Here is a 12,640-nt window from a genome sequence, read left to right as displayed (position 1 = left end):
CGCCTTGAATTTAGGTTATTTTCTAATTGCATGCTTTTCAGCGTAACGTCCGCTCACGCAGACTCGCGCGCGCTTCAGCTACGAGCGGCGAACATTATTTTAATGGATAACGTGCGATTTTATTTTGGTGCAATATTTCCATCTCGAAAAAATTCATCTCAATTAAAAAATTTAGAATTCAAAATACCAAATTCCATAATAAGCTTAATTACGCGAGCAAAGAATCAATCGAAAGTACCTATATACTAAAAATTGTTTCAAATTATGGACTCTGACAATATAGTAGTAATCGACAAGGAGATTCAAGATTAGATTTAACGTAAGCAAGTGAGGATCAACCATCGAAGGATTAACCATCAAACATTTATAATCCTTTGCTTCTTGACATCCGTTTCTTTTGCTCAAATTCTATACAGGTGCTCATTCTAAAATTCGAAACTAACCAATCGAGATCGATTACTTCGCAGATACAGTATATAAAATATTATTTCTTGTAAATATTATTCGAATCCTAGAAAATAAAACTTGATTATTGGATTTGAAAGACATTTCTGATATTTAAGTACATATTGAACTTGATTTTATCCCTAATCGTGATCAGTCGTGGCGAAACTGTTCAACCATTTGAAAACGCGCTCTGTTGTATCACGCGTGTTATATCGTACATCATCGGACAACGATCCTCAAGATCCTTAAAGACAGTATATATGCGCGAGAAATCTTGGGTGTGTCTAGAGTCACGTGTCTTTTGAAAGCTGCAGCTACCGATGGATGAAGGAAGAAAGACGGGACAGAGGGGGGAAGCGGAAATTTTCCGGATAGAGAAGGGTCCCGAATAGCAGCGAGACCGGTCCGGCACCAGCTGCGACTCGTCCAAACACGGAAATTTATAAGTTCCGAAAGATATGTGTGTGTGTCGACGAAGAAACAAGAACGCTCCCGTTTACCCAACGCTTAGCTAGTGAGAGCTTTAGCTACTCTGGTCAAGCTCCAAACTTTGAACTAAGCATTCGAACAGATACTCGAGACTCGTGTCCCGTGATAAAATTCAGGCACAATGGCGAAGTCCTTAATATCGCAGTTTTCAAAGTACGAGGCAGAAAACGCGCAAACGCGCAGCCGGTTTCTGCCAGGTGGCTGACGGATCTACGTTCAACGATACCATCGCGACAGAAATCGTCGGATTGGAAGTGATCCGTAATTGCCATTCGGTTATTATCGCTTTTCACGCTACGTTAATCCGTATCTCGATCGATCATCGTCCGCCCGCGAGCCGGAAGAAAACTGTTTACGATCATTCGTAGTCTCCGTGATTTCCGCGTGTTTTTTTTTTGGCAAATACACGTTTGCTGGAATTCTAAAAAGAAAAAAAAAAAAAGGATACGAGAAAGGTCATACTCTCCCTCTCGAGGATCCTTCAACTCTTTCTCTCTCTTTTCTCCTTTCTCAATGAGGGATAGTAATCGAAACGCGTATCGAGAGGAGTGGAAGGGTCGTGCTGATCGATGATATAGATAAAAAAGCAACGCGCTCTCGATAATATAATGCCGGACTAGAGCAGGACGTATCTTTTCCACTCGATAGGAGCTCGGGGGCACTCATAGGCGGGGCCATGTGTCTAAAGAAGACGGGATCGCACATGTCCACCTCGTCCACCTCGGGTATTCATGTCGGTATTCATGGCGAGCAGCTGCCGAATGCACTTCAACGCCATTACCTGCTTTTTCGCAACGCTCGCATCGCGGAGGCGATTATGGGCCCCGACCGCGGCCCTGGCACGCGCCCGCTTCTACCACCTCTTTCTTTTTTTTTTTTACGTATACCGCCAGTAATATCGTTTTGCAATCGTGTCGCACGATCAATTAGCTCTCCGCGATATTGTTCGCGATCTTCGATCGAAATTGTAATAGCTGCGACGTAGAACGGCCGAGTGGAACGCGCAATTTCCTTTTGCGAGGCGAGCACACGTGTGTCGTATGTCTGTGAAAACGTGATTGTGTAGCTGATTGGGAAAGTCGTTTTCCTTCTAGAATTCCATATATTTGGAAAGTATCAAATCGGAATAAAATATCATCAAATGCTCGGAATATTTAAAAATGAAAATTAAGCAGCCGAGCCAACAGGAGAGGAGATACACGCAACTGTAAAACGTACTTTTTAGATTTAACGTATTACACGTTGCGATATCATTTTTCATACACGTTTATCGTAGTAAAGTGATATGAATGGCGAAAAAATGGTAATCGGGAGCAAGATTGACGGAATCGCTGAAAATGCATGAGCGATACGTCACTCACGTTGGCGCGATTGCGTCGAAGCCGGTTACTGCGTGATAATTACTTCCGGATTTCACTATATTCTCACGCAAATGTTTCTGCCCGCCGCGTACGGTATTAAATCCGAAAGCTGGAAACATGCCATTCAATAAACCGAATAAAGTTTTCTGCGGATGTGGAAGTGGATCTCAATGAGATCTCAAATCTTGCTATGTACGCATCGACCTTCCTCCCCCCTCTCAACCCTAAACTTAAAGAGAGAGGAGGGAGAAGAGAGAGAAAGAGAAGAGGGAAGAGGAACAAGGGGAGAAAGGGAAAGGGAGGAGGAGAGGAAGTTCCTCAAAACTATCGGATGACAAACTCTTTGGTCAATTTAAAATTAAACTTTTTCTTAACAAAAATGTCCGAGTTGAATTTTTTGCGAATTAAATTTTGAGAAATGACTGGATGACGAAACATTTTTCAGTTAATTTCAGGTCAAATGCGCGAATGCTTATGCGTGCGTGCGTGTACATATTAATTAAAAATATTCTATGTTTAATACAATCGCTGGAGTTAAACAGCTTTAACTTGTTTGTTCATAGTCCGCTGCAAAATTTTAATTTGACGAGCTATCGATTTGTCGGCGTAAACTCGCGGAAAAGAAAACCGAATGGTAAAATCGATCTTTCAATATGGCAACGATGTGCGAGGCGATTAGGCGAATGATTTCAGAGCGTCACCGCGTTTATCATAAAATTTCCTTCGTATTTCTTTTATTTTCCGTCAATGTAACGTATAATATACAAGAAGGCGGATTTGGAGCAGTCGACTTAACGCGGTGGGCTACGCAAGCTGAGTATCGTTGGCAGCCGGCACATGGTCCGCATCATGCTTTTCGAAGCCGCAGATGGTTCCTCCTGTGCGCGATTATAGTTTTTTTTTGTCGTGCATGCCGCGCCCGTACAGGCGGTAAAACACGTGTACCTTCTCGATCATTTTTTCATCACAAAATTGATCGGTTTACCTAAAATGTCCGTCCGCGTATGCGACAGCGTCGCTATCCTATCATTTACGCGCTACAAAATATAACGCGGCACGCGCCACGCGCCACTTGCTACATCGCGATTCATAATTCGTATAATCGTAACTTTATTTACTACCAATATCGGTTATTTCAAAAAGTTCAGTCAAAACTGAATATATATATTTATTTTTAAACAATACGTAAATTATGACATTATAAATATCAGTTTAATTATCAATGATAACAATATTTGCTTAACGATCAAATTTCCCACGCATTTTAATACAGTTGATCGTCAAAATTCAACTGATCGAACCACCGGCGACTTCAAAGCGTTAATAATAATAACTCTCGACTGGCAAAAACATTCTTTTCTAAGTATTTCAACAATCATCACAAAGCGGACGGTAATCGTTTCGGTCGAGAGAAAGAAAAGAATCACGAGGACCAAAACTGATAAACGGCAGCAGAGAGAGAATGAGACTTCGGTCGGTTTGCTACAATAACGATAGCCAGCTGTGCTATGGGCGAAAGTAAGATATTCCGGTGTGATGTAGGTAACTTGTTCATGCTTTCCATTTCAGCTATTTTTCACAATACAAACGATGCAAATGACGGCGATCGCATAGTCTCATAAAACAATCAAATTTCCAATTTCGCGTTCAAGTTTGTTTGCCGGAATTCCTGTGCTTTTAGAAATGTCAATTTCTCTCGTCGCTCGTCGTCAGATTTTACCGTCATAAACTCGCCACCTCGTTTTCAAAAAAGTTTAATGAAGAAAATGTTAATAACTTTGCTTGTAGTAGTTTGTAATAGCAATAATCTTGTTTGTATTTCTAGCCATAAAAGAATGTAATATTTTGAAGAAATAATCGCGCCTGACTATGAAGTACAGAAAATCTGATATGTTTCAGAATCATGTGTGATTGTTATAATTTTTCCTTAGGTAAAGTGAATTCTAGGTATCTTAAAAGTTGCTCAAATTTCATCCTTCATAAATTGTCTAAAATACCGTAATTTTTAAACGGTGCGATTCCGAATAAAAATTTTATTCATCATAAATAAATTACTTACAAAATTGTTACTGAATAAATACAAACAACATATTACAGACTTCTATTTTGAAAACTTGATTAAAAGTGAGATAACGAGTTTATACAAAGACATCAGATTTTTAACGATATTCTGTTTTTACTGAAAACAAAGTTACTTTATTTCGAATTTAAATACCCTGAATAAAATAACAAAAAATATTTTAGCTATATAGATTTCATGCTTTTATATTAATATGTTATAAATCAGCGATCTGAACATGTTTTAAAATTATTTAAAATTACTTAATAACTGTAAAACACATTTGTATAAACATTGTATAAAAAACAAGAAACAAGAGTTGCTTACCGATAAATCAAATTAGACTTATCGTTGAACGGAAAAAAAACCGAAAAATTATGATGGAAAGATTTTGGTCAGTTAAGCGCATACCTGCTACTATAGATATTACTGCGGTACAATCAACCTGAAATAATTGGACGGTAGAAAGATTAAAGAGAGAACTCCCTAAGAACTCGATTCTCTGCGGACCAAGCAAGAATGTAAACGGTGTCCTGTGCTATCTCTCCAAAAATTTCGCAATTCTCCGTATCAAAAATTTCAAGTAGTATTCAACTTAGTTCCTTCGAATATAATTCAAAGTCGGAAATTCTTCAATCTTGATAAAAATCTTGAATATCTCAAAATTCTACAAACTAAGATTTTTATCTATCTTTATAAAATAAAGTATAAATTGAAATAATATAAAAATATAAAAAAGGGCAAATATTTTAAAGAATTTAAAAATGTTTTTTATTTCTAAACGATCAAGACTTTCAACATTTTCTAAATTTTCAAGATCTTTTAATGTAATATTCGAAATATTTCACTGTAATGTAAAGTTGCAGATTTTACCGTGATGCTTTTATATCAGTATATAGTACATTAAACAGTTAAATGTTCAATATACTGTATCGATTATATATATTTGAAATTTTTTTAAGTAAACAACATGCCTTCTTATTATTTCTGCCAGTTTCGCGGCTCTCTATATGCAAAATTCCATCGTATCGCCATCGAGTTACACAAATTGCCAGTCTTTTTACGATTATTAAATTATCTGAACAAAAAGATAAAATAATAGTCAACTTTATATTTTATTTATCTTTTCGTTCGGCTAGTTATTGCATTCTTTTGTAATAAGTACAATGTAAATAATATTATGAGGACACATATCTTCAATATTTAATTACTGGAGTTATAATGTAAAGTCAACGTAAGGATCCTCATTGATTTTTAAAACTCGGCAGGTTGCTTCGATATGCAGATAAATAAATCAATAAAAGATCCGCATACGTACTGTTAAATCGATCTTTCCGAAGCATCGCGTGACCAGCCTTGATTTCATCAAGTTCTCATCGCTCAAAGCCTGTTTTTTAGAGCTGCGCCTACGCGTTTATATGCATAGCTCCCCCCTCCCGTCCCTCCCCAATGCAAAAGCCGTAACCTACAAGTAACAGTGTAATCGACAATCGAGAAATCGTGATCCGACGCGAGCGAGACATATCGTGCTACGTTTTTCTGACTGTTCGAAACTGCATTGGTGTCGTGGCCTATAAAAGCAGCGATGAAAATATGTTTATGAAAATCGTGACATATAAGATTGTATGTAAGATAAATACGTAGATATATATTATTTCTACATTTCTTAACGTTAAACAAATATTAAAAATATTTGCAAACTTATCTGATCGTTTTTCAAAACATAATACATCGATCAACGATATGTTAATTAGAATCATTCGGTATCGTTGCCTCATTCTGACGAAATATTACACTTTTTTCCTTATGAATGGCAGTGGGTAGAAAATATAGATCCAATTCGACTACTTCATTCCGTTTCCGTCAGCCAGCCGGATTAATTGAGTAGTACTGTCGGATATAGATATTTGCTTCATAGCAGCGCATAACGAGCCGCTTGATGTGTAAAGACGCCAATGGGGAAGGCGGATGGGCACACAGGAGGGTGCCGGTGCAGTTTGGGATAATATGACAAAGATCGGGAGGCACGAGACGATAGAGGGCGAGAGTATGGACAGACATAGAAAAGCCAGGTGTTTCGTGTGGCATAGGACGAGACCACCCCCTCATGCCTGCCTCTTTACTCCCTCCTTAAGGGGCCAACCGTTCGGCTTGGGTCGGCACGACTCGCGCGTCTCCTTTTCCTGGTCTATCCATAAATTCCGCTAAGCGCTTTTACGATATTTCATCCTATCCAAATTCCTATTTATCGATCACATTTCTACTCGCTTACGCGCACAGCACAAACACATAATAGATATCAATCGAGAGTGAGTTAAAATAAATGATGATGCATTGCAAACAATACGCGACCGAATTTATTTTTGTGTCACTACGTACATAGTATGTAAGAAAATATTATTGATAAGAATTTTTTTTCGCTTTGCAAACCTCATATCGCGAGTATTTATCGAGAATCTTGATCTGACGAAACGAAACGACGTGTGCAATTTATGCGTACTCCATTGGCTTATTCATCTATTCCATGCATTACCGATTTGTAAAAATAAAATTAGTTTTTAGTTTTAAAAGAAAACATTTATAAATATAAATTAAACTGAAGAATTATTTGTTTGTAAAAAGACCGATATAAGCGCAGGTGTCCGTGCAATAAAATATTTACATTGTATAGTTTTCTGTATGTATGCGGAAGAGTGGAAGGAGAGAACGATCACATTCATAGATATGATATTCGCGTGATACTAGTTTCGATTTTTGCCAAGGCCCTCGTCAGCTGAATCATTAACTGAATAAAACTATAAATTTTACTATATGCAATCCAGCACAAAACTCCTCCAATGGTCAGTGAATAATATCATTTAACACTAAATTAAAAATATAATCCACATCCTAAAAAATATAAAGATCTAGTATATAAAAATAATATTTAAAAACATTGAACAAAATATATGTATTCTTTATTACTATGTATTCTTTATAATATATTTTAACGGCAAGATTAGCTCGATAGGGACAGGAGAAATATATTTCACGCTAGCACGCACGAACGATAGTTTGAAATTTTCGCGGAGATGTCTGGAGCAATCCTCGATAGCATGTAGCACATGAATTATTACACACGTATTTAATGCTGGCTTTAATTTATATCAAAATATTACGCGACGAATTACATAAAAAGAAACTTGTTAACCGATTATTCAAATCCTGTGTGCGTTTTAGACTGTAATAAGTAGAACAGAAGAGAACGTGTTTCCGATTTTTTAAATAAGAGAGAGAGACATATCTACTATATTTATAAGCCAACATAAGATCAGAATGAGAATTAAAGATGTCATTGAAAAAAAATATTACGACGAGCGATTAATTCATAGAGGCAAAATATGAAAACTGTGAAACGTTTGAATAACTGGACTCGCGCCAAATATCGATTCTCAATAAAATCGAGATGGTGGGTGTGTGATGATACGGAAGCCCGAAAAATGTTGGAATTTTTTAGCAGTTGAGTATGGGGAACCATAGCCCGGGGTGACCGTGCTGGAGAATTCATGCGATAATGTGGAGATGAAAATAAAGAAGGGTTTAGGAATTAATTTTTACATGTACTTACAATCCATTTGAAATCGAAACGTAGCCAACAACGAAAAATTGTATGACGTTGCAACTTTCTATCACGGAGAAAAAGAATTTGCCGTTGTAGAAAAATCGTATTATTCGATTTTGCGACAATGTAAAGTGTCACAAATTATTAGCGCAATTTTTTCTCTCCGATCTTAATACTGGTTCTATAAATTTTTAAGTAGTTTGGTTAATCTTGAATCTATTTGAATTAAATACAAAAATGGATGGGCAAAATCATAGAATTACCAATAAATCGTTATAAATATTACGCAATTTTGTTTTAGTACTCTTTACTGTATTATTATTATAGTCAATTCTCGCAAGTGTGTGTGCGTGCGTGCGTATGTGCGTAAGCGGATTTTCAGCAATTTGAACTCTGCTCGGCTTTATATTCGGACATTCTGTTTAAATTTGTCAAATAGCATGCAATATAAAACTTTTATTTCAATATATGTAATACATAATACTATATATGATATAATATTATGTAAACAGTTTGATCCGTGTCAATTCGCTCATAGGAAACATTTTGTTATTCATTTTTCTAATTTTTAATGCACATATACCTTTTTAGAGATGTATACGAGAAAATATCGCACATTTTTTTCTGTCGATGAAAGAAACCTTTCAAAATCCGTCAAACCCGATATTTCGAGGAAGTCAAACTTTCCAAAGGATTACATCAGAAAATCCTTTTTTTTTTTCTAATTTTGTAATACGACTATGCACACAAGTGTCCCAAAATGCATCAGATACAATCCGATTTCAGATGCAAAGTTATGTTTTTCTATATACATATATTATTCCTTACATTAGAAATATTTTACGTCCAAAAGTTTCTGACGAAATGTCTTTTTATGTAGTCTTCAGAATTTATACTCGGCAAACTTTAAAAGTCATTTTTCTTGAAAACAGTTTTCTATAAAAAAAAATGTATTTTAAAATTTAAACTTACTTTTTTTACGTATGAATCATTCCCTTTGGATTAAACTATGAATTCTGAAACATTCTCACACACTCTCTCTTTCTCTGTCTATCCGGTACCTATCGGTCTGTCGGCATTTGTCTGTCTGCTGTCATGTACGTGTAATATACGAACGTGCATTGATATATACGTACATATGTGCGTGCCTACGTTTCTCTCTTTCTCTCTCTCTCTGCGTTAATGTACTTAATCAAAAATCACAGAATATAGATACTTGATATAATTTTTTTTAAATTCTTTTTATACTTCAAATATTCAGGATGCATCGGTCATCATCACACTTTTTTATACTCGAATCGGGCCATTTACATATATAAAAAAAAGCGATGGCTGGCGCCTTGTACCGCGAATATCCGAGGAAGTAAAGAGAAGGTAGAAGAAAAAAAAAGATCGTTAGACGTATGGGAACACTGGTGTCTCGCACAAACTCTACAGTGTCGTCGTCTACGGTTCTGCCTTTTTTATTCTGTCTACTCCGCTCGCTACATACATTTCCATTTAACACCGCGCGGTAGATCGTACAGCTCTCGCGTACCGATACCTTCAAATTTCGAAGATTATAATAACTAGAAAATAAAACCCTTTGCTTCGTCAGTAATAACTAACAAAAACGATTGTTTAATTCGACTCAACTGGCCACATTTATTGAATCGTAATTCACGGAGTGAGGATTACGATTCAGTAAATGTGGCCAGTTGGATCGAATTAAACCCATCATTTTATATTATATATAATAACGTTTTTTTTTAGACAACCTCTGCGAGCTATCGTTGACGACGGTTAAAAACGTTGACGTTTTTATAAACGATAAAAATACATAGGCGCGATCTTGAAACGCTTTTCTTTCTACTTTTGCAACACGTGACATAATATTACATGTTCCCCGACAAGACGAGACGGTCTTTCTGTTCCCACTTCCAGACGAAGGTGTCGTCTGAGGAATTTTTATACGCGCCTTTTAAATGCACGGCTCTTTATCGTTACGAAAGATATTTGGCCCTTCTTAACGTTAACGAAGCACGCACATGCTTTAGAAGTTCAAATATAATCAAATAACGATCGGGAGATACGCAATATTTGATTATATTTGAACTTCTAAAGCTAAATATCTTCCGTAACGAATAAAGAGCCGTGCAATTTAGAGGCGCGTATAGAAAATCGCATAAAAATCGCAGACAAATTCCTCCGACGACACCTCCGTCTGGGAACAGAAAGACCGTCTCGTCTGGTCGGAGGGGGGAGGGGAGGGTCCCCAGAGTGGAAACGTTCGTGCGAACTGTCGCGACACGCGACTATGCGACTTCGCGCCGACTAAATTCACGAGCGCGCTCGCGAGCGCGAGCGCGGATGCAGATGTACGACTCGCGTATATTATAACAATCGTGTAACCTCGAGCGCACTAACCTGAAAGTCTGTCGACGAGACGAGACATGCCGGTGACGGTGAGGGGTACGTGGTGGACCGCCGCCGTCGATTCAGCGACCGAAATTCCATCGGCGATCGGCATTTGTATTTTTCCAGCGTTTCTCCGCGGATCCTCGCACCACTCTTTCCTCGATCTCTTCTCTTCCCTCTCCGTCATGCCGTCCTCGTCCCTCGAGCGTGCACAAATCAGATGGAAACGGGCGTGCACATCGAAGCGAGATGGAGCGCCCTGGTCTGCTGCCGCACACTGCACAGCAGAGGAATGGAGAGGGAGGGGGGAACGTGAGTTCAGCCTAACCTAATCTGTCTTTTCTCTCTCTCTCTCTTTCTCTTTCTCCTTCTCTCGCTGCTGTCTCTTCCTCCTCCTCCTTCCGTTCCGCCACCTTCTCCACTTCTGTCTTTCCCGCAGAGATACGAGACACGGGAAAAATTTTCGCGACCGATCACCTCAGTCGACGGTACACGCGGGACCCTCCATTATCTGGGAATTTCCTCTTTTCCTTCTTTCCTCGGGTCCCGGATTCGGTGGCCCACCTCCGAAGGCACGTACGGCGGGGCCGGTCGCGCGTCCCCCCGTCGCGGAGCGCGTAATCTCCTCCTGGGGCCTGGGGCCGCGGGCCGCACACGTACGCGGAATGTAACGCGTGTCGCCGCGGTGAAAACTCCGCTGGGCGAACAGGCGGAACGCGGGGCGGTCGCCGCTCGCGTCGCGAAGGCAGGAGCGAGAGAGGCGCGCCGCGGGCCCGACGACGACTGGTTGGACGGAGACGGAGACGGCGCTCGCTCGCTCGCTCGCTCGCGCGCGCCAAGCGACACGGGACGGGACGGGGCCGTCTGTCTGGCTGGACTCTTTCACACTCCGCACCAGGCCACTTCACGCACGTTGACGTACGTCGACGACGGCACGCGCGCTCGCTCGTCCCATCGCGCGTTCCAGATATGCCCGCGCACGACGGGTTCGCGCGAACGCGAAAAGAAATCGCGAGCGCCGAGTGTGCTTTGACACTGTTACTTCCGAATGGCGCCCGCCTGCCTCGTAACCCTGTTCTTTTTTTCCCTCTCTCTCTCTCTCTCTCTCTCTCTCTCTCTCTCTCTCTCTCTCTCTCTCTCTCTCTCTCTCTCTCTCTCTCTCTCTCTTTCTCTGTCTTTCACTCGCTTTCCCCGCGTCGCGCCGATACGTACGATCAATTCGCGGATTCACTTGTATTCCTTCGACAGTCGCGTTCTCTTTCTCTCTCTCGTTCTTCCTTCACGTGTATCGCTCTCGCGGCGACGAAATATTCTTTTTCTAAGCGTTTCCTGGAACTCGAACGGGCATGTGTATCTCTCGTTTAAAGTGCAGGACGCGACGCATCCGCGTCCGAGAACGGGGAACTCGGCGCGCTCTTCCCCTTTCCCTGCCTTTCCCCCGTCGTTGGGCCACAGCGACGCACTATCGTGGTAAACGAATACGCTGTTGTAACGCCGTCGTTGTTGTCGTTTCGGTCGCAGTCGCGATCGCCGTAGCCGCGCTTGTCCCAGGTACGCTCGTTGTCGACGACGTTACCGAATGTGTCATCGTGGTTGTAGGCTGTTATATGTTGCGCGCGCGATCCCGACGTCGTTCCTCTCTCGCCTGGGCCCCGAACGGGCCCCCTCGTGGATATATACGATCGCACGACAGTCCGACCGCGCCACACTGTCAAACGCGAAACCGCTACCGACTACCGACTACGGAAAGAACAGCCGAGCGACGAGCGACGACTGTCGAGAGTGTCGAGGCCACTGTTTCGCGACCCAACGGGCGACGTTGACGTTGTCGGGTCACCCGCGGCGCGCCTGCGATTGGCCCGAGCGATCGTCCATTGACAGTTACCACGCTCTCTAGCGAGGCACGTGATCTCACCTTCCGCTCGCTCCGCGAGGCGCACGCGCGATTGGTCGGTCTCGCGAGCGCTCGTTCGACTGCGTTCGACCCGAGCGGCATCCGAATTACATACTTCGCGTCGCCAATTGGCCAGTTTAACGTAAAAATTTCAGATTGGTCGAGCCAATGGAAGAAAAACTTCAACCACTGGTCGGCTGTGTGTGATATCCATTTCTATCAATGCGCGTTAACTTTAATCTCGGTTTAAATTCTTATATATCGTAAACTTTTATTCTTTTGTAAAAGTTAGAAAAAAATTATAAGTGAGTTAAACCGAGATTAAAGTTAATCCGCACATGTATGCGTACTGTCTGTGAGTGATTACGGATTGTTTGTATATTAATTAAAGT

General features: G+C 40.7%; 1 protein-coding gene across 1 annotated transcript in view; it reads right to left on the bottom strand.

Annotated features, from left to right (window-relative positions):
- Positions 1-12,193, bottom strand: part of LOC139780683 (uncharacterized) — a 29,111-nt gene extending 16,918 nt beyond the window's left edge. Inside the window, exon 1 of the mRNA XM_071719416.1 lies at positions 10,364-12,193. Within this exon, the coding sequence (XP_071575517.1) occupies positions 10,364-10,541 (178 nt within the window). The 5' untranslated portion in view covers positions 10,542-12,193. The remainder of the gene's footprint in view (positions 1-10,363) is intronic.
- Positions 12,194-12,640: the final 447 nt, after the last annotated feature.

This window comes from Temnothorax nylanderi, unplaced genomic scaffold (assembly GCF_030848795.1).
Source record: "Temnothorax nylanderi isolate EJ_2023f unplaced genomic scaffold, tnyl_v1.0 TNYL_tig0007_pilon, whole genome shotgun sequence".
Lineage (NCBI taxonomy): Eukaryota > Metazoa > Arthropoda > Insecta > Hymenoptera > Formicidae > Temnothorax > Temnothorax nylanderi.
This window is presented reverse-complemented; position numbering and strand designations above follow the sequence as displayed.